Source organism: Pteronotus mesoamericanus, unplaced genomic scaffold (assembly GCF_021234165.1).
Source record: "Pteronotus mesoamericanus isolate MK-2021 breed Mesoamerican mustached bat unplaced genomic scaffold, CSHL_Meso_final scaffold_125, whole genome shotgun sequence".
NCBI classification, from domain to species: domain Eukaryota; kingdom Metazoa; phylum Chordata; class Mammalia; order Chiroptera; family Mormoopidae; genus Pteronotus; species Pteronotus mesoamericanus.
Genome location: NW_026555304.1, coordinates 7,182,284 through 7,207,465, shown reverse-complemented (window position 1 = coordinate 7,207,465; position 25,182 = coordinate 7,182,284). Strand labels below are relative to the sequence as shown.

Genomic DNA, 25,182 nt, shown 5'->3' with positions numbered 1-25,182 from the left:
TACCACACCTCCGCCCTGCTCGAGGCCCCGCTCCCCCGTATGGATTCCTCATTCGGGTCTAGCCCACTCAACCCGTGAGCAGCTAACTGCCTTTGCAGACTAAGGTACTCCAGAACCCGGCACACCTCAATTTAGGGGTCGAGGTTGTGCGCCGCCGCCGCGTACGCTTCCTACCGGAAGCAGGGCGGGTCGGGGCGCGTTTCTGTGACGCACTTCCTGGCGTCCGCTCGGAAAGTGGAATAGTGGTGAGGCAGAGTGGTCCGCGCTTGTCCAGCCAGCCGACGGGGCGGCTACTGGCCTCCCAGGCCGGGTGGCCTCAGGTCCGCGGGCTATGGCGTCAGAGGGGCCACGGCAGCCCGCGGGTGAGGTGAGGACCGCGGCTCCGGGCGTACCCGAAAAGCGACGAACGCGGACGGGGCTGGGGCGGCGCGGGACGCAGGGACGGGCGGCCGGTTCCCCAACCCCGGCGTCCACATAGCTCACTGCTGAGCGGTGTGAGGAAGAACGCCGTCGACGGAACACAGCCCAGTTGACCGCGCAGAGGCTGCTCCGCCGCGCTGGCTCCCCGCATTCGTGGCCAGGAGTGGCTTGTTAAAGTAGCTAAAGCTCAAGCGTTTTTTGAGGCGGGAATCTCTGCTCGACGCGCGCAGCATAACCACTAGATGGAGCCCAGGCAATCGTATGGATTGGCTTTCAAGCGAGTCAAACATCGTGCTTAAGAATTGTCAGTGAAAGTAAATCTCTTAACACGCGTCTAAGAACCAAAATCTGATTTTTTACTTTCATATTCCAAGGGCTTGTGGCGATAGTTTTTCTAGCAAAACTTGCTTTTTAACAAAGCAACTCTCAATGATTCTCTGAGTAAAAAGAAAATGGTTTGTGTAACTTTTTGAGATAGTCAATGGAAATAAACTTTAACGTGTGTTTTGGGAGCTGCAGGTTATTTTTGATTACCCACAATGCTACGGTGCTGGCTTATCCCTAACTACAGCTGAGAGAGATGAAATACCCTTATTCCCAGTTAAAGCTAAGGAAACGTCAGTTGTCCTAACTATATAATCTGGGTTGAATTTTACTTCGAGTGTAATTGGTGTTCTTATTTTTCACTTAAACATTTGGTGGGCAAATTTTTCTAGTTTAAAAAAAAAGCATTCGGGGAGAAATCGTTGGCAAATGTTCGTCTTTACTAGGCAGAGGTACTTGAACAACAGAACTGGGATTAGCATATCTGGGGGATGCCAGAATGGAGCCACTCTGGGTTTTTGTTTGTTTATGTTTGGTTGATCTCATAATGTATGTAGCTGAAACCTCCTTTTTTTCCTCAGGGCATCAAGTTGTCAGCAGATGTCAAACCGTTTGTTCCCAAATTTGCTGGGCTCAGGGTGGCATGGTTAGAGACGACAGAAGCACATGTGTTCCCTAGCTGTGCAGCCACGTACTATCCTTGTGTTCAGGAACTACCATTGCCTGAGTATGTATTTTTATAAACGCCTTGCCTTACCTGAGAACTTTGCTTCTTAGCTTTAATAGTGATTAGACTTTATGATATGCTGGCTCGCACATTAAAATTCTCGGAGCATCTAGAGAAGATGCTCCTTAGCCAAGAATAGTCTGAGCCGGTAGCACAACGTAAGTGTAGCCTGCTGCAGAAACTGAAGCATCAGCTCTCCTTTTCTTTCTTTATACTCAGGTATTTTGGGTAAAGAAAGTGTGTAGACTTCATTGCATTTATTTGTAGGAAATGCAGTTTAAGAGTTCATTTGTGCATACAGTTTAAAACTATGTCATATATATATGACAGCAGAATAAATGGCAGGAGAAGAGGAGAGGAAATGGGGTAGAGAAAAACCCAAATAAATAAGCATGCTTTTCAGTTTTAGGGTTTGACATTTAAAAATCTTGCTGGGGAAGGAATGGGGACTAACAACCATGGCTGCCTCTTTGTGTGGATAATTCTTCATAATTTGCCTGGTTTTGCTTTAAATCATTTTGTTTTTTTATATGTGTCTTATGGAGATGGCTTCTACAAATTCTGGTTATAAATTCTTCTAAATTTGAGTTGAAAGAGGGCTTATGTTCTTTAAATTTTTTTCTATCTCATAATACATTCTTAAGGTATTTACAGAATGGTTTCCATTGTTCGCTGAATTTAGAAAAATAAGTGTTAAAGTTTTCACATAATTGTGCAGATTATTTGTAGATTTATTTTTAAGGTACGGATCACCTTTTTGCTATGTAAGAAATCTTTACTTTTTTTTGATAATGCATCAAACTTGTTTCCTTTTTCCTTTTTATTCCACACCTACATGGTGTTATTGAAAACTGTTTATACTTCATGTAAATTCTAGAATTATATACACAAGAATGAGAATTGGAATGACAACAGTCATTTGAGTTGGCTGGTATATTTAGGAAATTATCGAAAGATGTATTTTTTGACAAAAGTTGAAGACCTACCTGTATATGCTAAAGGTCTTTGGTAGGAATACTCAGATTTTTCAGTGTAATTTCATCTTTTGTAAAAGGGATGTTGGCAGGGGTCTCCTGAGTTGTTCCCTACCTTGGGTGGTTCACATAATAAAATACAAAATACAGCTCAGTGATAAGGTCTCTAAGCCATCTACTGGGTGGGATTCTAGGAACTCAAAATAAAGGTGGAAAACATTTGTATAGTTAAAGCAACATCCTTCTGTAACATGAACTGTGACTCAAGGCTCAAGGATGTGCAGTGTGAACTTAAAAATTATGTTTCTTAATTCCTTATCCTTTTTTGCTTTGATATTTTTTTTTTTTTTAAATTCTCATTCAAGGACGGGGGCATTGATTTCCAGAGAGAGGGGAAGGGAGAATTAGAAACATTGATGTGAGAGAGAAACATTGATTGCTTGCCTCTCCTACGTGCCCCAACTAGGGTTTGAACTTGCAACCTAGATATATGCCGTGCCTGGGAATCGAACCAGCAACCTTTTGGTATGTGGGTTGATGCTCCAACCAACCGAGCCATACCAGCCAGGGCTGATTTTGATTTTTAATTGTTTATAACCAAGGAAAATATTGGCTGACAATATTCCTGACTGACAAAAAGCAGTCAGGGACAGAGGAGGCCAGACATTAAAGAGGAAAGGTTAGAAAGAACAAGAGCCTCTAAAGTGGGAAGGAAATGGGGAGACTTTACCTAGTAGAGAGCAGATTATCTAGTCAGTTCTTATGTAGGTTAAGAAATGCAATGCTATACTCAAATTTTGTTCAAACGGAGGTCTCTTGCTGCCATGAAGAAAAGGAGTAGCCTTTTCCATGACAAACGTATTTCCTCTTTCCTATTAGTTCCAATTACAGCCTGATTCTGTATGTCTCCTTAAAAAGGGGGAGTAACCTTTTACAGCATTGTCTACCTCCAGTGCCTCTAACAGTGCACTCAGAGAGTCTTTGTTTATTCATTTGGGGTTAATTATGGAAAGGCTACTGTATAGAAAATGCTGGATGCTAAGGGGAAAAGACTATCTCATAAGCTCTACTGTTTTGATCAATCTTTTATAGACTTGAACTAATGGAGATGAATGAGAATGTACCAATCTCCTCTAAATTTATGTCATAGACAAGACAAATATCAGTAGAAGTATTCTGGTATATAGACTTGCCCATTTGGAAAGTACTGATTGTTTACTGGTGTAATGAACAAATAGAGGCTATGCAAACAAAACAGGTTCTCTCATTGTTGCATTTTGTTTTGGTATTCTTGTATATATATATATATATATATATATATATATATATATATATATATGTTCATATCTTTTCATACTTGCCACATCCATGCCATTGACAGGGAGGTGTAGTGTTATTTCGACACATGAGAAACAGGATAGCATTGCTTGACCAAAGTTACTCAGATAGGTCACACCAGAATCAGAATTAGCATTCCATTTTAATCTGAGTTCAGTTGTATTCCCCATAGCTGCTGTTGTTGGCAAGAGTTTGTTGAGCATTTTCAGCATCTTGCAATATCCTGAGAAATGTTGCAGTGCACAAATGGATGGTTTTAAGTTAAAACCTCTCAGCTTTGAGAACTAGCTGTGCTGTCAGTGTGGCTCAGATCGTTTGGGTGGATGGAGGAGTGCCTGGATCCCCGACAGCTGTTGGCCTGACCAAAGGGACCAGGTGAAAGATGTGGTGAAAGACCTCAGGAGAGGATAATGTTCCCATTTTTAAGTGGGTGCCGTTGGCGATTACAAGCCTATAGTACAGCTGAAAGTTTAGGTTTGCTAGGTACGAAATAGGGAGCTTTTGGGTCCACTCCTGGATTCTGGTTTGACTTTAAGGGAGAGGAGCTTGAAGGCTTTGACTGGGTTCCAGGCACTGGGAACAAGAAAACACATTGAGATGTGTTGTAAGAGAAAAAGGGTTCTGTGGTTATCCATATGGGTGTTGGTGGGAAAGGTATATAGTAATTTTCAGTTAATGGGAAGAATCATGGAATTGCTTATGAGAACACAAGTTGGAAGCAGGACTAGTCTGGAGACCAGATGTTAAATTTTTTATTTATATGTGCCAGATTAGGGGGAAGTGATCAATTAAGTGGAAGTGATGCATAGGTTGGAGTTAGAGGGCTGGAGGTGATGAAGGTACTTGATTGCAAGTATTGATATATATGTGAAGTCCTGAGTGGAACAGTGAGAGGCTTGGACTCAATGAGTCTGACAGGCGAGATAGTACAGAGGAAACCATGCCAAAGAGGAGGCTTTCAGAGGTGGGCGAGAGCAAAAAGAGAGAGGGCAGAGCTTGCAAGTCCAGGCCAGAGGAACTTTTCTAATGGTGTGATTAGAAGGGCCAGGTCTGTCCAGCACCATACATAAAAGGTGACAGCATGCCGGGAAGGAAGTCCTAGAGACTTGGGATCATTGTAGGGATGGGGCAAGGAGAAGAGGAGCAGAGGGATCAGCAGGTATTGCACAAATGCATGGCAGAGATGAGCTGCTTCTATGAAGGGGGAGTGCAGGAGGAGACAGTGGACATAAAGGAGATAGTGTTACTGTGGTTAAGGGTCATCTGGGCAGTTTATGGCAACTGGAATTTTACAGATAAGCCATTTGAAGAGTTGTTCTCTGCATATAATTGTATTTGCCTTGGATGGGGAGAAAAAAATACCAACTTTTCAGAGAAAGAAGGACCAGTGATGACACGTCCAAAGTGGAAAACTAGGTTGTGGTAGAGACAGGACCCAAGCTAAAGTCTGCTAACTCATGGGTGAAAATTTTCTGGATGACAGCAGTCTTCAAAACCACCACTAGGGCCCTGGCTGGATAGCTTGTTTGGTTAGGATATTGTCCCAGTGTGCCAAGGTTGCAGCTTAGATCCTCTGTCAGGACACATACAAGAAGCAACCAAAGAATGCATAAATAAATGGAACAATAAATCAATGTGTCTTTCTCCCTTTCTGTATCCCTCTCCCTATCCCGTCCCAAACCCTTCTCTCTCCTTCCCTCTCCCCTCCTTCCTTCCTCTCTAAAAAATGAATTAATAAAAATAAATTTAAAAAACCACCATTGGATGCGCCCCCTTTTTCTTCTTTACCTAAATTTTATTAGTCTGTTCATTTATCCAGTTTTTGGACTTGGGACAGTCTTTCTTTTTTTCTATCAACCCATCACCTTTGCCCATCTTGTGAAGGACATATTCCTCTCACCTTCATCTGACCCCCTCATTGGATTTTTTGAGCATCAAATCAATAAAATGAGGAGTCACATCTAGGGTTAGCATTTGGGGAGAAGGATGCAGCTTGGAGGCTCTGTCTTCTCTTCAAAGAGCAGCCTTAGCCAGGTGGTGTATGGAGCAGAAAAAGTTTAATAAAGGGGTTTTGTTTGGTTTTTAATTAGGAATACTTCATTACCAGAATAAATTGCTGAAAAGTAAAAGATGTTACAAGATCTAAACCTGTAGAATGTCATGAGTTAAGAGGCATGGATAACAAGCAGTCTGTGTTTAGGTACTGCATGGAAGAGAGAACAATGACCATCCTCATGGGCATCTTCTAGGTCCACCTTGGTCACAGTGACTCCCTTTCTCCTTCCATTGAGGCTTTTACTTGCAGCAGAGGAGAAATAGGACTTCTAATAGGAGTGCTGGTGCCTGGGCCCATATCTCCTGTTGGTTGCACATTTGGGACATCAGGTAGGATGTCCTATTATTTATTAGCTTTGGATTTTCCTGCCTTAAAGTGGACCAGCACACTGGGATTTCCAATTCGATGCGAGAAAATTTTCAGTTCTAGAAACTCACAAACATATAGTGCTCTTTTGTGGGAATGAAAAGGTTGTGGTTTGTGTTTTAACTCTTTAGCATTTTGTCAGTGTATCGGCTTTCGTTGCAAAAGGGTTGAGTCCTCTGGCTGTGTACCAGATTTGCCCAAAAATCAGTGTTACATTGTATTTTGGTTTAACCTAGCATCTCAAACAAATTGGAGCAATGGCAGTGTTCACAGATGGTGTCCATCTGGCCAGAAGAGAGTGTAATTCCTGGGCCACCATGCCTGAAGCATCCCCTTTTGCAGCTCTGACCCTGCAAGTCAGCAGAACACAGGATGCGGTGGTGGGTTTGACACAGGGAAAGGGCTGCAGCAGGATGTCCCTGGGCACCTGAGGCCCTGGGAGGCAGGCCTTGCAGGTTGTCAGGATGGAGGCTGGATTTGGGTGGTGGCGTCCTCTGTAGAAAAATGGTCTCAATGGCTCCTTTGGCCAAGGTTGGTGAGAGAGAGGCTTTTGCAAATATTGGACATCTTGAGAGTGAAAAGCTGCTGGGGCATCCTTGGGCTCTCCTGATGCTCATCATAGTAGGGTCCTGTCAAGGATGTTCCAGCCTAGTAGTAAAAAATAACTTGGTCAGCATTTGTCTTTGCAGGTTAAGAAAGTCTCAGAGGTTTTATTTGGCTTTTAATTAGTGTTATTTCATGCCCTGACTGGTGTAGCTCAGTGGATTGAGCACTGGCCTGCAAACTGAAGGGTTGCTGGTTTGATTCCCAGTGTAGGACACATGCCTGGTTTGTAGGCCAGGTCCCCAGTAGGGGGTGTGGGAAATGCAACCACACATTGATGTTTCTCTCCCTCTTTTTCTCCCTCCCTTCCCTTCTCTAAAATAAATGAATAAAATTTTTAAAAAGAAAAAGTTATTTCAATATAGAATGAATGACCTCAAAGGTAATAAAAGTTTAACTTATTTTATTGCAAAATATTAAAGCTCTGGTTTGTGATATGAAATCTGTAACTAAATTTACCATTTCTGTTTAGGCAGAGACTCCATCCTAAAGATATGGCTTTTGGAGCTTCGACATTTCCACATCAGTATTTATCATCTGAGATGGCTCTTCATCCGTACACCTGTTCTCCTTACAACCTGGAGTCTACACAGAATGTTTGCCCCGTGCCTGGCTCCCAGTATGATTACAGTCAACCCAGTCGTTACCAAGGTTTTCAGAGGGTGAAGCCCCGGTATGAGCACATGAGCGCTCTCCCACAAGACACAAAAGCCCTGTTTAAGGTCAGTAAGTGCTGTGGTATTGTTGTTCACATTAGCATTTAAAATGTAAAGAATTGGTCAATTCTTGCATCAACTTAAGTATTACTCATCTTTATTGTGGTATGTAGGAATTGATTTGGTCTAAACTTTTTAAAAATGAGTTGTGAATACAGTAGTACCTTGGTAATCATTGTTAATTCATTCTGGAACTTGTGACAAGTGCTGAATGATGTACTCTTTTCTCTTGTGGGGCAATGTCATGACTCATACAAGTTCTAGCAAGTGCAACAAGTCCCAAGCAAGAGCTGAGTGCTGAAACATTTTTTTTCTTACCAAAATGCTATGAGTACAGGGTTTGATGAATTCTGAGGCCAACGAGTACCAAGGTATGACTGTACTTATGTATTTGCAATTTTAAACTTACTTTGTAGTGGTATAATTGACTCTTGAACAACATGAGATTGAAATGCACCACTGCATCCACTTATATGTGGATTTTTAAAAAATAAATATATTGGAAAATTTTTAGATTTGTGACTATTAAAAAAACATGTAAACCTTGTTATTTTCTTAACTTTTTTTTCTCTAGCTCACTTTATTGTAAGAATATAGTATATAACATATACATAACATACAAAATATGTGTTAATTGACATATCGTTGGTAAGACTTCTGGTCAATAGTAGTCTATTAATTAAGTGTTGCAGGATCGGAAGTTATATGAAAGTTACCTGCTACTGGAGTGAGGGGGTACCCTGAGCCTCCTCATTCAAGGATCAACTATATTTTCCTAATTTGTGTTATTTTTTCATCTTTCCTGCAGAGAAAAACATATGATGAGCAAAAGTTTGACAATAAGGATGATGGAACTATATCATCTGATATAAAGTCAGTAAAAGGCTCACATCATATGTCCGTTTGTGCTGACACTAATTTGAAATCAGGTAAAGGTCACAAACTCTATGTTTTGTGTTACCTCAACCTACTCCACCCCCCTGCAGAAGCATTGCTGTTTCTGGGCAGCTGTTTCTGCAGATTTATTGTGAAAAGCTGAGGCCATCAGATTTCCTGTAGGATGCAGGAGGCCTTTCCTTCTGGGATGGGGACCTTTTGTGTGGGCTCTGTGATGGGCCCTTAATAAGTTATTTACCTCGTTTTACACAAGGACTTATCTAAAGTTACATAGCAAGTAGGCCACAACCACATACCTCAAAACATGTCCTTAAATTAAAGCAGATCACAGTCACAGTCTTTGTACTACATTTGGCCATGTTTGTTTCTGACACAGCTTCTCTAGTATTCTTTTTGAATACTTCTTAATTGGTAGGACAGTTTGCCTGTGACGTCAGTTTTGCCTTAATACAAACATGAGGCAGTATAGTTATTCAGAGGATACTGACTTTATTCATGCAGAAGTCATGTCTGCTCTGGGCTTGAAAACTAACATTCTGGTCTGTGGCTGAAAGTTAGTGGTTCTATATGGTGTTTGTTTTTTCCTGTAATTTATTTACAAGTGCAGTTCGATCATAGGCACCCCCTGTTTATATAATGACTTTAAAACCTTTGAAATAGTGTACTTACTGGGAAATGTCTATCGTTTGTTTATAGGTGTAATTTATGTTACTTGGTATATACATGTTTCTCTGCGTTGACTTATAAACTGTCTGGTACATGGAAAGGTTATAGGAAAGTTGAGCACGTAACTGTAATAATTCTGGCCTTATGATTAAATACAAGGACTTGAAGGCATTGCAACCTACACTGTCATTCGTTTGCATTTGAAAGGGAAAGATAGGAAAGAGGTTATAAGTTCAATTCTATTTGCATCCCTCCAGTTTGTTCTGGCAGACTAAAATAGGGAACATTTCTTACTTAAAGGAAATTTGCTAGTGTCTCTTTATATTTGCAAAACCCTAAAATGTGTGTTAAAAATAAAGTGCCCAGCTGTACAATCACGTTAAGGTAACTATTACATCAGCAGTAGAATTGCTCCTGACATTTTCAGAGTGTTGCGCTGACTTGTGTGTCTCAGTGGGTTGGGTGACATCCCACAAACTGAAAGGTTGCTTGCTGGTTTAATTCCTGGTCAGGGCACATTCTTGGGTTTCAGACCAGGTCCTCAATTGGGGGAAGTTGAGGGCATGCAAGAGGCAACCAATCGATGTTTCTTTCACACATCGATGTTTCTCTTTCTCTTTCTCCCTCGCTTCCCCTCTCTCTAAAAAAAAATTAATAAAATCTTAAAAAAAATTTTTTTTTCAACGTGTTTGGTTTTTTTGCTTGGTAGCCCAACCAATTGCTACTTCTGGTTATATATGTTCACACTGTTATGCAGAAAGCTAATAGCACTAGCAAAAAAGTTAGGCCGTTTGGGCAATAACATGTTGCATCTATAGTATATTTTCTATTCTGCAACTTGTGTGAGTACAGATCATCAAACATTAAAAGCTTCCTCCTACTTTTAATTCTGTAAATACAGATGGTTGTCATAAACGAACAGACAGGAAATCCAGAATCATTGAAAAATGTGGACCAGCCTCCAAACCTGAGTTTGAATTTACCAGGTTGGATTTTCCTAAACTGCAGGGTGCAGAGAACAATGAGGTATTAGAGACACCAAAACAGCCCAAGTGGGGACCTTCACGCTCTGCCTCTACAGACACTTCTCTTGTGAGAGAAGTGGTGAAACCTGCTCCAGTGTTAACAGAGGTGAGTGCAGGCTCCTTTCCTTTGTTTCCCTTTTTCTCTTTTGTTGTGTGAACTATTTACAGTGAGGCTGTGACACCTAGTGCTGCTATTTTCAAAGAATCACCTTATGTACTTAATTTTATCTGGTAGCTGAAAGGCACAGGAGAAGATTCTAGCATGAATCCAGCTGGTTAGACAGCCCATTGCACACATTCATTTGCAGCATTGTGTCCAACAGCACTTTTTCAATACAGACAACAAGATTTTATTTACTCAAATAGTAGTATTTAAAACTGCATAGTGTAATTTCTGATTTGCCAGATTTTTTATCTGCACCTCTTGTTAATAATACAGCAAATTTAATGAAAGTAATTGCAGTAAAGTGAGTTCAATTTGCTGCTTAGTAATTTTAAGTTATACTATATTCACCACTTGATCTCAAAGTTTTAGTCCACCAAATCGAGCCATTTTCCTCTTAAACAGGTTGATTTGAGACTTCCAGGAAAAAAGGTTATCAGGTTACTAGTCCCTAAAATCACTTCTGATAGATTGCCAATAAAGGAAAGCTAGGGCACATCTCAGTCTGAGGCCAAGGAGAAAGAAGAAACTATGAAGAGAACAGCTTACCCGATTGTACCTCCTGAATAGACATTTCCTGCCCTTCTCTTGGGTGCTTGGACACTAAAGCCTGAAGGCTGGGTGAGAATGGCTTGTAATGTGCAAAACATATTCTATTCCCATGGCATTTTCTTGTTACATGGCTGTGACGACTAAGGCTAATCAGTGTAGGAGAATCACAGTCTTCATTTGGCAGATGAGTGACCCTTCTGGGCCCAGTGGAGAACATGGAATAGCTGAGCAGTTGAGGGGTTCCATGATTTGGTCACAGGCAGCCAGTGGATAAATCCCAGGCCATGAGCATTGTACAAAAGTAGAACAGGGTGGCAGTATGACTGATATTTTATTTCATGGTCACCTGTTAGAGTTGGGTACTGTGTATGTGGACATGCAGTAAGGTACATCATGCTATGTGAGAAGATTTACATACCTGTTACCCTAGTATATATTCACACTCTTGAATTGTGTGTGCATTTTTAAAACTTTTTTCCTGATTATACTAGTAGTGTCTTAACAGCCAAAAAAATAAAAAAGAAAGAAACTTGAAGTTGTATAGCCAAGGGAAAACCATATTTAGCACTTAATCTTGTTAATGGTACATTGTAGAAACTGAAAGTGGGGGATTGTACATATGTATGGGCTTCTCTTAGAAGTTTTCAAAATTTTGGCATTTTTCCATGTCTTTAAATACTCTTTGAAAACAACTGTTGTACTGGATTTTTGATATTGATGTATATAGTTGCCTTAACTTTTTGAACAGGTAAGCCACTTCTAGTTTCATTGGCCTTGATGAGCATAAAAGTTATATATACTAAGAGAACAAGCTGTGTTTTAATGATTTGATTTTATTTTTTAAGATTTTATTTATTTATTTTTAGAGAGAGAGGATGGGAGGAAGAGATACATCATGTATGAGCAATACATTGACCGGTTGCCTCTCACACGCCCCCAGTGAGGGACCTGACCGCACAACCCAGGCATGTGCCCTGACCAGTAATCAAACTGGTAACCTTTTCGTTCGTAGGCTGGTGCTTAATCCACTGAGCCCTACCAGCTGGGGCTCATGATTTTATTTTTTATTACTGGATTAAGATATAATGAAATGACAAAATGGGTAAATTAGTAAAGTATACTATTCGAATTTGAATTTACCAGTTTTCTTTTACCTTCAGTACAGCCAGTCACTTTGAAATGTCTCTTAATGTTCTCACCTGCCCCCCAGCATCTTTGAGGTTTCTTGTTCAATGCATATGGCAGCTTTCTGTCTTTATAAAAGCGGGCACCTATTATAATACTTCTGTTTGTTATTTTTGTGAATGTTTTGATAGACTTTGGAACTTTGATGTGTGGGTTTGGTAAACGATGTTTTAGCATTCCTGTGGGGACACTGGGGTTTTAAGAATGGTATTGGCACATCTGTGCTGATTTGAAAGTTGTCTTTAATATATTGATCTTTTCAAAGTTGATTGAGATGCCATTATTGTGATCTATATGAAAGTGACACATAGGTGTTCATTTCCTAGGCAGAGTACAGAGATGCTAGCTAGGCTGTAGACAGTGGGTGGATTTTCTTTTAGAGGATTTGGCAGAAGGAAGTACTTTTAACTTTTTTACATTATGTACTTAGGTACTTGGAATTAGCATGTATTTTGAAGATTTGAAGAATAGCAGGGGCCCTAACTGGGGTGACTCAGTGGGTTGGGCATCATCCCTTTGACTGAAAGGTCACTGGTTGGATTCCCAGTCAGGGCACATGCCTATGATGTGGGCCAAGTCCCTAGTTGGGGGCGTGCGAGAGGCAAACCAGTTGGTGTTTCTCTCGCACATCGATGCTTGTCTTCCTCTTTTTTTCCCTCCCTTCCCCTTTCTCTAAAAATAAGCAAAATCTTTAAAAAATGGCAAAGAAGCTGTATTTTAAAATTAAATGATTACTTTCAATTTGATCTCATTATTGGGATCTATATAGAAGTGATACATAAGAATTTATCTCCTAGACAGAGAAGTAGAGAGATTGTAACTAAGCTGTAGACAGTGGATAGTTTTTCTTATAGAGGGAGAGATTTGGCAGAAGGAAGTAATTTAACTTTTCACTTTCTGAACTTAGGTATTTGGAATTTTTTTTCTCATGCAAATGCATCAACTTTAATTAAATATAATTTTAGGAGGTAAGTTTTTTTTTAAGATTTATTTTTTAGAGAGAGGGGAAGGGAGGGAGGAACAGGGAGAGAAACGTCAATGTGTGGTTGCCTCTTGCACACCCCCTACTGGGGACCTGGCCTGCAACCCAGGCGTGTGCCCTGACTGGGAATCAAACCTGTGACTCTTTGGTTCTCAGGCCAACATGCAATCACACTAGCCAGGGCATAATAGTTTTTTTTTTAATGTATTTTTTTCCATTACCATTTATCACCCTTGTATCCAGTATTTTGAATTTTTAATTAGCATATATTTTGAAGATTTTAAAAATGTCAAGGGAAGCTATGTTTAAAAATCAATTGATTACTTTCAATTTGAAATAGTAAGAAAACAACTGGTTTGATTTTTAGGGTGAAATAGTGATGAAAAATAATAATCCGACTGACTCTGCCACTGATAATGCTGCTACCAGTCCCTCTTCGTGTACAAGAGGTAAGAGTGGCTATCAGATATTATTTTAAAAAATCAGTTGTCTATTTTTTAAGTTCATTTTTAGTCCAATGCAACAAATATCTTAAAACCTTCTTTGAGGCAGCTGAATGATTGTTGGTAAGCTGACACTTGTTAAAAGACTAAAGTAAATGAGATCCCACATGTTTATATAAGGAGTGTAAGATAGCAAAGAATTATAAATGAAAGGTTTGTCCAATTCATTGAGAAAGTTTATCAACTCAAAAATGACATCTTCCTTAAGTATAACCTATACCAGAGGTTCTCAAAGATTTTGGTCTCAGGACCCTTTAATAACCTTTAACAGCACCACAGAGCTTCTGTTTATTTAGACAGCTGTCAGTGTTTGCAATATTTGAAGTTAAACAGAAATTTTAAAACTACTTATTCATTTAAAAATAGCAATAAAAAAACCCATTGCATGTTAACATAGTGTTTTTATAAAAAATAACTATTTTCCAAAATTAAGACAGTAAGGAACGCAGCCTTTTTTAATATTTTTGCTACTCTTTAATGGTTGGCTCAGTAGGTCTACCTTTATATTTAGTTATTTCACTGTCCTACTTTTGCAGTCTCTGGAAAAGAGAGAAAGAAAGGGGAGTGGGGAGGCAGAGGCGTGAAGCCCAGATAACACATTTCTTCTGTCAGGAAAACAGTTTTGACTTTAAGGGTCCTGGAAGCCTCAGGGTACACTTTGAGAACTGCTGGTCTGTCCTGGCCTGGCCTAAAAGTAATATGTTCAGAGAGTGTTCAGTGGAGTCTGCTTTTGAAATTTTTATAAGTAGCTTGTCCTAACAGTAGACAGTTTTACAAAATTATTCCTGATTTATCCATAGGTGTGTTTTCTCTTGCATTTTCACATTTGGCACAAAGAGCTTCACTTTAGAGGCTGCTTTAAGGATGTGTATCTCTGGTGACAAGAACAGTCTGTCTGATTGTCTAGGGTAGCCACAGGCTGCTGACATGACCTGTCCATGTCCTGATGGCTGTCCTTTTGTTTTGTCTGTATATAGAGTTTCATGGGCACCTAAGGAGTAGTGTGGCTGTGTTTGTGCCTGTGCTCTAAAAAGAAATAAATTTCCAGTTATTGTGATAGCTGAAGTCTAGTGACCTTTGACTTCTGCTGTGAAAGATATACATCAAGGTTAGTAGGGCGAACATTTGATCTTTAGCTTGTTAATTCTGTGTGTTTGCCATGTGGACATAATTGAGGATTGCTGTTTTTTAACTGACCCACCCCTAAGTGAAAAACAGTTTCTAGGAAAATCAGTTAACCAAACAAGTTAATTCAGCATGCATGATCCAAGGAAAACACAAGTTTAGTGACTGTTGTTTCCAAAAGGATATTTTGAACAACAGCCTAAATTTAATTATGCTCTGAGTAATTAACTCATGTGATGCATGTTTGGAATTTCTAAGGAGTTTCTGTTTACTGCTGAGACTGTTCCCCAATTGTGGTTATCTCTGAGCAGAGTTATCCTGGACGCCAATGGGTTATGTTGTCCGTCACACGTTATCTACAGAACCGTCATCAGCCCCTAGAAATGTTACTTCTGTGATAAACCTAAAGACAGTTGTTTCATCAGCAGATCCTAAAAATGGTAGCATATCACCTTCTCAAGTTTTATCTTCGGATTCTTCCTACAACAGAGGGAAACCCATTGGCCATTCAACTAAAAAGGTATGTGTCACATTTGGATAATGTGGGTCTCCTGAATTGCTGGATGGTCTTTTTTTCCCCCTCAAATCCTGCCTGAAAGTGTTTCATTCTGTACTGTGATCAGTCATTTGAGTTGGTTGTGCTTGGACGTGGAAAAATAAATAAGACCTCAGTCAAGGAATATAAGTGGTAACTTCATATATGAGTGAGGGTGTATGTTTTAGACCAGTGGCCTTAACATATCTGTGGATCATTTTGAATTTTTTAAAGGAGAGCTGCTGGCAGAAATGTATGCTCTGGTGCTGCATTTTTTTCTCCTAGTCTTTTCTTTTTTTTAAACTGAATTTAAAAAACTTAGTAGGGCACTAATTGCACAATAATTTATTTCTAAATTTTTGCAGTTATTTGCTATATGTTACTGATTTTTGGTTGATTGCAGCTTACATACTGTAAGATAGCATTTCAGGAATTTAGTTTTTCCTTTCAATTCATTTTAAGTTATTTTAAACTATCAGTTTTATTGATCCCTAGATTTGTATCTTGAAGAGCCTTTCTTGTAGGTCTAGATTTTGTTCTTGATTTTCAGTGTACAGATATACGAGGTCTGTCCAGAAGGTATCCAGCCATGTAATATGAAAAATAGAGACATTTACTGCAGAAGATATAAAATATAAGAAACATTTACATAGGACAATGATGCCTCGGTCCCCTTCAAGGTAGGCACCTTGGGACCTTGCACAATTCTCCCAGTCACCATCAGCTGCCCCATCATATTTTCTTGAATATCATCGATGGCCTGAAATCTCTTCTCTTTCAAAGGTAATTTTAGTTTTGGGAAAAGCCAGAAGTCGCAGGGCACCAAATTTGATCTGTATGGGGGGACTGAGTCACATGGGTGATTGGATGTTTCGTCAAAAAATTGTGCACAAGATGCACAGTTTGCCCATAGAAGGCTTTCTGAATCATCTGGATAGTTTATGTGGAGGAATGTTCAAAGTTAATGCAAAATTTGATGCAGATTTGTTGCTCTACTCACTCAGTCATTTTGAATGTGATGGCCACGCAGTACACATGCTCACTCAATGTGAGTCTACAGCCCCCACTGACTAATACAGTGAAATTGCCATTGTTCACGCATGCGCATTGCAGTCCACTCTCCTTGGCTGCCAGCTTACATAGATGTTGTGCAAACTGTTTCGTAACACTAACAATGACTGGACTTTTTCTGGACAAACCTTGTATTCTTGTAGGTTGAATTGTAGTTGTATTTTTTTTTCCTTTCTTTTTTTTCTAGATTTTATTTATTTTAGAGAGGCGAACGGAAGGAGAAAGAGAGGGAAAGAAACATCAGTATGTGGTTGCCTCTCATGCACCCCCTTACCTGGGACCTGGCCTGCAACCCAGGCCCTGACTGGGAACTGACCCAGCGACCCCTTGGTTTACAGGCCGGTGGCACTCAATCCACTGAGCCACACCAGCCAGAGCTGGTTAAATTTCTTTAGTGCAGTGATTTCCAGTCTTTTGGGGTATAAGGGTACTTACTTTTTGATACCCAAAGTGTCACATGCTGCACATATGATGCTGTGCATTTATGCTTGGTTGATTAAGGAAATGTGTGCAGGTGACAGTTATAGCAAAACGGCCTTATAGTTATAGCAGGTGTGTGCTGTTCTATACAGCTTCCTGCGCTCATTTGAGAGGTGCAAGCGAGACCCCATCTGAGTACACACAGAGGCCATTGGCCCTGAGACCCCCACCATCTGCCGGGCATTGGCTGCAGAGGGCTCTCTGGCTGCAGCCATCAAGTGACTCTCCTAAGTGGTTTTCCTAATAGCCAGTTAACACTATGAATTAACAGATTTTTTACATCCTAAGAATCATTTTTTAAGAAAAAAATTTATTTATTGTTTATTTTTAGAGAGAGGGGAAGGGAAGGAGAAAGGGAGAGAAACATCAGTGTGTGGTTGCCTCTCACGTGCCCCCTACTGGGGACCTGGCCCACAACCCAGACATGAACCCTGGCTGGGAATCAAACTGGTGACCCTTTGATTCACAGTCTGGTGCTCAATCCACTGAGCCACACCAGCCAGAGCTTAAGAGTCATTTTTAAAAGGTGATACAATGAAGATCTCCTGTAACCTTAGAACCTAGATTTCTTTGCATTGTACACAGCAGGGATAATAGAGGTCTTAATGACTTTTCCCTTTAAAACTTTCTGTGTTGTAAATTTTTATTACCGAAATAACAAATACTCTGCTACAAGGATCTAATTATGGAAAAAGTCATATTTCCCATAGCCCTTTAGTGCCCCCTGTCCCCCAGGGAAGCCTGTATTAACAACCTAGTATATAGTCCACCTCAGGCTCGTGAAAACATAAACAAATAGGTTTGTTTTTTATCTTTTTTTCTTAACAAAAATGTGGTTATTCTCTATACATTAAAAGTTGCCTTACCACTTAACAAAATATCGTGGACAGCTCCTCCCAGTCAGTAGATAAACATTCTTTTTAATGGCTACTGAGGCTTTTAGCTGTTAAAGTAGATTCCCATGGGGGATAAGGGGGGCCCCAAACATTAAAAGGCGCCCTCTTAGAGCCCCCTTCTGATGCAAAGGGACTAGCACTGTGTAGACAGGTAGCAATTAGTGCTCCAAGGAGAATACAGAGGGAGAGGCTAGATAGGGATAGGATGAGTCTGGAGCTGAAATGAAGGTGCAGCCTTAGCCTTGATCCAGGTATGAATTTAAGTGTGAAGGCCCTGAGGCCGGTACATTAAACATGATTGAGGAAAAGTCAGGGACTGCGGGAAGGGTGGGAGGGGTGAAGTCAGATTCAGGATGTCTGGGATGGGCCCAGACATTCTGATTTGAAGGCTGTACAGGTGGTTCTTTTCTGCAGTCAGTTTTAAGAATCACTGGATTCTGGTAATTGAATTGGTACACCTGGATTTACAAAAAGATTTTGTTAGAATTATTAACTTGGCTTCCTCAGGCTGAAAACTGGCTTATGTCTAAATCTACTAATTTCAAAATATTGAATGTAACAACTGTTTTCACAGATTGTTTTCCCCCTCATACTTATTCTCCTGAATGCTGACTCTTTGGAAAATAGAGAATGAGGGGGCAAATTCTTAATAAAATTGCCATGTGGTTATACAACTTGATATCTTAATTTTGCTTTGGTACATGAAATTAAACATTCTATTGAATGTCCCCAAAATCCATGGTTTTGTTTTGTTCTAGTCCAAAGCAACACAAGGTGGTGATCCTGAGCAAGAAGCCTCAAGAAAGAATAAGAAAAAGAAAGAAAAGTCTAAATCAAAATATGAAGTCCTGACAGTTCAAGAGCCACCAAGGATTGAAGTATATATTTATTTCTTTCCCTGTGTGGTATAATACATGGGTCTGTCTTAATAGAAATGTGGGTTCATACTGATTTTCTAAGAGAAAATCTTCAACATATTCTTTAATAATCATTCTCTATTACTAAAGAAAATAGTCATCTCTTTTCTTCACATGTTCATTTTTACGTCCCAGTGCAGTACCTGTCTTATAGCAGGTACTCAGTAAATGTTGGAGTGAATGAATGAATGAATGAATGCCCTAGAGATAAGCCTACGTATACTAAAAATGAATAGTTTATGCACCATAATATTATTTATCTCTAAATATCTCTTTTACCTGTTTGTTTGTTTGTTTGTTTGTTTGTTTTTTTAATCTTTGCTTTGGCGTGCTGGCTTTTGCAGGGCCTCCTTTTCTATCCAGAAATCTTACTATAATGTGCTTCACTAGAAAGAAAATTTAGAATATCAGAGAGCCATTGTGGGCTGTGGTCATGAGAATGTCATAGATTTGCAAAAGTGCTCTTTAAATTGTCCTGTAGTACTCCAGGAATGTCCCTGTCCTCCAAGGAGCTGCCCTGGGCTCTGACCACGTTTTTCATTGGTCTGCAGGACTAGACTCAGCAGCCTGGCTCCTGGTGCCCACAGAAGAGTCAGCTGTATTGCCCAGATGTCTGGGTTATGGTCAAGCCAAGGCTTTCCCACAAACCTGGGAGATCCTAAGACTCTTAGAACATTCCCTTGAGAATAGTGGGGTTGTGTTTGAAGACCTATGGCCATAGCAGATCATTATAGTTTTGGCCAATAAAATAGTTCATATTTTTGCCCCCATTTCTCACATAACTTCTCCAAGGCACCTAAAATTTTGACAGAAGCACATAGGACATTTTTAAATGATTTAAACATTGTTTAGAGGCCCGTTGCCTCTCTTCTATTTTTTTGGCCTGGGATCAGCACACATGACAGGACATTTATATCCCCCGAGCCTGGATTGATGAGTTTCCTAATGCAAAGCCTAATAGAAGGATGGGTGCTTGAGCACTCTCATGCCGTGGTCGTTAGGGGCAGCTCTGTTTACTCTGTAGGGTCCCTGCTCTTGCTTTCTGGAGTAGGAGATTAGAACTGTGGTCTTTAAATCGGCTCTAAGAGTAAAATTAAGCTGAAGCCCTTACGTTAGAATTTGGGGGGCTGTTTTGTATCTCCTTGGAGCACTTCTGTGGGAGATTATCATAGAAAATATGAAGAAGGAGAAGGTTTCACTTGGGCATATTTGAGTCTCATGATTTACGAAGCGCTAAAGGATGTGTGATTTACTTAGGATGCCGAGGAGTTTCCCAATCTGGCAGTTGCTTCTGAAAGAAGAGACAGAGTAGAGGCACCGAAATTTCGATCTAAACAGCAGCCACAGGTAAATTTTGGATTGAAACCGCAGTTGTTTTAGCCTAACCTGAACTCTTCAGAAAAAACTGCTTTCCAGACTTCTTTGTGTATGGAGAACTGCGGTTTTGTTTTGATTCATTCCTTCATTGGAGGAGGACATTCAGTATGTTGAAGCAGAATTGCATTTAAATTAAAATACTTTGTCACTTCTCTAATAAGACTGTTGGTACAACAACTGCTGTATTAGAAAGGAGTGGAACACTACTGCCAATGAAGCTTTGATTTAAAGGAAAAAAATGTTGATTTCAGTTTATTCTAGAAACAAGAATTCCTTTGCGAAGCAGTAATGTCTGACAGAGGGAAATGACAAAGCCACTTAAATTTCACTCTTAAGTAGTCAGAACAAGCTGAAGAGAAGAATGTCCTTATACCCCACTCCTGCTGTGGATTCAGGAATGAACTTACGGTTTATTATCTAAGTGGGGAACTTGTATACTTTTGGGCATGTTCATTGTCACTTTTGCCTGACAGAATGGGGTGATTATTTTCACATTTGTGAAAAGTAAAATGCTAATAAACCCTTGTGTAAATTAACTGCATTACTATGTTATAATTTGGACACTCTGTAGTCTATCTGTGCTGCAGTTAGGGTTTGCATCTTGATGTGAGCCCTGAGCCAGTGGGGTTTTGGTGTCAGGTGAGGGAACAGTGGACAGGAGAGAACATGCTAAAGCAGTGCGACAATCTGTCTGTACAGCCCTTTATACTGTCTCAAAACCCAATTCACTACTATGTCAGAAGTGCTGTTTGTTTAGAGTATATCAAACTTTGTGTCTAAATTTAGCCCTCAAATGCTGGGTGTGATTTGGACTTGTATAAATTTTTGGCCATGTCTCCATGGTTTCATGGCAGTTGTTTGGCTCACTTGGACAATTAGAGAATGAATGGGGCTAATGAGATAATAATACTGACCAATTAGCCTCACATACAACAAACTTTTGTAGTCAAAGACTTTATACAAGTGTTGGTTTCTTGTCTGTAGATGTATACTGTTACTCATAGTGGAGATGCATACATAAGTGTAGGCGGTTTAATATAAACCCAGTGTTGTAAAAGAGGGAGGAAATAAATAACCACGGCAGTAATGTTGGCAGACAACGTAAGATTGATTGGGTTTTTCTCTTTAATTACATTAATTTTTAATTTTTAAGATTATTATAGTGTCTAAATCTATTTTATCTTTAATTGTATGATTTTTTTGGTCATAAAATGAAAGCACAGTTTGTAAAGTATAAATTTTTGATTTTTGAACTTTTTAGAATAATTTTAGAAGTGGTGGAAAGAAGAGTCAAATTCCAGTGCAGTTGGACTTGGGGGGAATGCTGACAGCACTGGAAAAGAAGCAGCACTCCCAGAGTCCAAAGCAGGCCTCCAAACCAGTGATATTTTCAGGTAAAAGAGGTTTTTATTCTGAAATGATTGAAAATCTTTTTCAGGTAGACTATTTTGTGATTTTTCTTCTCTTATCCAAAGTTATTTATACTCAAAACATGGTACTGGAATAAGGATAGACATAGGCCAGTGGAATAGAAATGGTAGTCCAGAAATAAACTCACATATGTATGGCCACTGGATTTTTGACAGGGGTGCTGAGTTCACTAAAAGAACAAAGAACAGTCTCTTAAAAATTCGTTCTGTGACAACTGGATTTCCACATGCTAAAGAATAAAGTTGGACTGCTACCTTATTCCATAAACAAAAATGAACTCAGAACAACAGATCAACGACCTAATTATAGGAGCTAAAACCATAAAACTCTTAGAAGAAGACAAAGGTATATTTTTATGACTTTGAATTAGACAATAAATTTTTCGGATAGGACACCAAAAGGACAGGCAACAAAAGCAAAAATAGATTAATTGGATTTCACCAAAATTAAAAACATTTGTATACCAAAGGATATTCTCAAGAATGTGAAAAGACAACTTATGGAAAGGGAGAAAATACTTGAAAGTCATACCTGCCAAGGGTTTAATATCTATATCTAATATATAAGAACTGTAACTCAATTAACAAACTCAAAAAGTGGGCAAAAACACTGCAAAAGACATTTCTCCACAATATACAAATGGCCAGTAGCACATGAAAAGATGTTTATCATCATTAGCCATTAGAGAAATACAAGTCAAAACCTCAGTGAGGTAGTTCTTCATCCCTATTCTGGTAGCTAGCTATAAGCAAAACTCGAAAATGACCAGTGTTGGCAAGGATGTGGGAAATTGAAACTCTTGTACACTGCTGGTAGAAATGTAAAATGATGTATCTGCTTTGGAAAATAGTCTAGTGGTTCTTCAGAATGCTAAATATAGAATTGTCATGGGACTGGGTAATTCCACTCTCCTTTATCAAAAATAATTAAAAACAGACTCAGACACTTGTACACCAGTACTCATAGCAATATTATTTATAATAGCCAAAAGGTGGAAACACCCCAAATGTATATCATCACATGAATGGATAAACATACTGTAATCTATACACAGAGTATTATTCAACCTTGAAAGGGAAGGATATTCTGACGCAAGTGACAACATGGATAAACTTGAAAATATTATGCTAAGTGAAATAAGCCAGTCACAAAAAGAAAAATATTGTATCATTTCACTCCATGAAATTTTTAAAAGAGACAAATTAATAGACAGTAGAGTAGAGGTTACCAGGGGTTCAGGGGAGGGAGAATGGAGAGTTATTTTTTAAGGAGGACAGATTTTCAGTTTGGGGTATGAAAAAGTTTTGGAAATGGGTAGTGGTGATGGTTGTACAGCATTGTGAACATAATTGATGCTACTGAATTGTGCACTTTTAAAAACAGTTAAAATAGAAGATTTTATGTTACATGTATTTTACCACATTTTAAAAATTTATTTAAATATGATGATTTTAAGAAGTAGATATGATGACACTGTTTACCTGGAAATCTCATGATACATAAGTGCCCTGTATAGGTTCCAAAGCTGCATTTCATAGAAATGAATTATCTGTCAGTCCTTGGGATGAACCTCATAACGGTGTTGGCTTGGTTCTGAAAACATTATACTCTCCTCTGAAATGTCTTCTCGTAGAGCTAAGACAGTTAAAATGGCAACACGTCAGAGGAAGAAATACGCACATTTACCACCATAGTCTTTTCAGTATGTTTCTTCCTTCAGAGGCAGTTTATTAATTTATTTTTAAAAGAAAAAAGTAGGCACTCAAATAAATGGTTAAGAAGCTTTTTTTCTGTAAAGTATTTTAAAGCAACTCATAAAGCAACACATGTCATTTTACCTGTAAATACCCCAGTTAGCATCTCTGATAGTTTAACTGAACCACCCTGCCATCCTCTCATCTAATACTATTAAAGATTATTTCTTGTTAGCAACTTCTAGTCAGTCTGTATTTGTGTTTCCTTCATTGTCTCGACAATTTTGATAATTTTATACATATGAGGATCTACAGTTTCATACATTGCATGTCTGAGCAATTCTTACCTATAGTAGTCTCCCAGTATCCATGAGGGATACATTCCAAGACTCCCTCCCCTGCAGTGGATACCTGAAACCACAATACGAAACACTGTGTACACTCTTTTTTTTCTTACATCATGCATACCAATGACAAAGTTTAAACTACTCTTGTACTTTGGGACCATTAAGTAAAATAAGGATTGCTTGAACACAAACACTACAATTACCTCCATAGTTGATCTGAGACTACCACTAAGTGACTTTCAGGTGGGTACTATATATAGTGTACATACGCTAAACCAAGGGATGATTCACGTTCCAGGCAGGACAGAGGAGGACAGTACAAGATTTCATCATGCTGGGAATGGCATGCAATTTAAAACTTATGAATTGTTTATTTCTGGAATTTTCCATTTTTAAAATTTTTTAAAAAGTTTTAAATATATTTTATTGATTATGCTATTACACTTGTTCCATTTTTTTCTCCCTTTTATTCCCCTCCACCCTCCACTGCTCCCCTCCCCAACCCCACTGCCAGCATCTCCCCCACCCCCTTAGTTCATGTCCATGGGCTACACATGTAAGTTCTTTGGCTTCTCCATATCCTATACTATTCTTAACCTCCCCCTGCCTATTTTGTACCTGCTTTTTATGCTGATTATTCCCAGTACCTTTCCCCCCATTCTTCCCCCTCCCCTCTGTTTTACTGTTCATAGTTTTTGATCTTCTTTTTCTTAGATAAATCCCTTTAACATTTCATATAATAAGGGCATGGTGATGATGACCTCCTTTAACTTTACCTTATCTGGGAAGCACTTTATCTGTCCTTCCATTCTAAATGATGGCTTTGCTGGATAGAGTAATCTTGGATGTAGGTCCTTGCCTTTCGTGATGTTGACTACTTCTTGCCAGCAAGTTTTCTTTTAAGAATTAAATCAGCTGATAGTCTTATGGGCATTCCTTCGTAGGAAACTGTCTCCTTTTCTCTTGCTGCTGTTAAGATGCTCTTCTTATCTTTAATCTTGGGAAATACAATTTTGATGTGCCTTGGTGTGTGCTTCCTTGGGTCCAGCTTGTTTGGGACCCTCAGAGCTTCCTGAATCTCCTGGAAGCCTACTGCCTTGGCCAGATTGGAGAAGTTCTCCTTTGTTAAATTTTCAAATAAGTTTTCAATTTCTTGCTCTTCTTCTTCTCCTTCTGGCACCCCTGTGATTCAGATGTTGGATCGTTTAAAGTTGTCCCAGAGGATCCTAAGCCTCTCCTCATTTTTTTGAATTCTTTTCTTCATTCTGTTTTGGTTGAATGTTTACTCTTCCTTCTGCTCTCAATTGTTGATTTGAGTCCTGGTTTCCTTCCCTTTACTGTTGGTCCCCTGTATATTTTTCTTTATTTCACTTTGCATAGCCTTCACTTTTTCCTCCATTTTGTGACCATACTCAGCTAATTCAGTGAGCATCCAGATTACCAGTGTTTTTGAACTGTGCATCTGAGAGGTTGGCTGTCTGTTCATCACTTAGCTCTATTCTTGGAGCTTTGATCTGTTCTTTCATTTGGGCCATATTTCGTCATCTTAGCATGCCTTGGAAATCATTGGAAGGGGTGGAGCCTTAGGTATTTGCCAGGGCAGGGCAACCCAGGTCACTGAATTGTGATGCTGTATGTAGAGGAAGGGTTTGAGAGGGAACAGTGACACTTGCTCGACTCTCGATCATCTTTCAGTCCCTTTCCTCGCTACCAACAAGCAAATTGGGCCTTCTGGTGCTGATTCCCAGGTGGATGGGTTTGTGTACATTCTGGGACCCTGTGGGTCCCTCCAACGGACTCTCCTATGAGTCT

General features: G+C 39.5%; 1 protein-coding gene across 3 annotated transcripts in view; it reads left to right on the top strand.

The window, feature by feature from the left end:
• The first annotated feature begins 212 nt into the window (after positions 1 to 212).
• Positions 213 to 25,182, top strand: part of SECISBP2 (SECIS binding protein 2) — a 40,975-nt gene continuing 16,005 nt past the window's right edge. The window contains exons 1-10 of one of the 3 annotated variants that reach the window (XM_054588064.1): positions 213 to 362; positions 1,326 to 1,471; positions 7,281 to 7,530; positions 8,333 to 8,453; positions 9,989 to 10,218; positions 13,362 to 13,443; positions 14,934 to 15,142; positions 18,363 to 18,482; positions 19,779 to 19,868; positions 21,160 to 21,292. In XM_054588064.1, the coding sequence (XP_054444039.1) occupies positions 7,303 to 7,530; positions 8,333 to 8,453; positions 9,989 to 10,218; positions 13,362 to 13,443; positions 14,934 to 15,142; positions 18,363 to 18,482; positions 19,779 to 19,868; positions 21,160 to 21,292 (1,213 nt within the window). In that variant the 5' untranslated portion in view covers positions 213 to 362; positions 1,326 to 1,471; positions 7,281 to 7,302. Of the gene's footprint in view, positions 368 to 1,325; positions 1,472 to 7,280; positions 7,531 to 8,332; positions 8,454 to 9,988; positions 10,219 to 13,361; positions 13,444 to 14,933; positions 15,143 to 18,362; positions 18,483 to 19,778; positions 19,869 to 21,159; positions 21,293 to 25,182 lie in introns of all 3 variants that reach the window. The other 2 variants (XM_054588063.1, XM_054588062.1) reach the window with 2 other exon arrangements.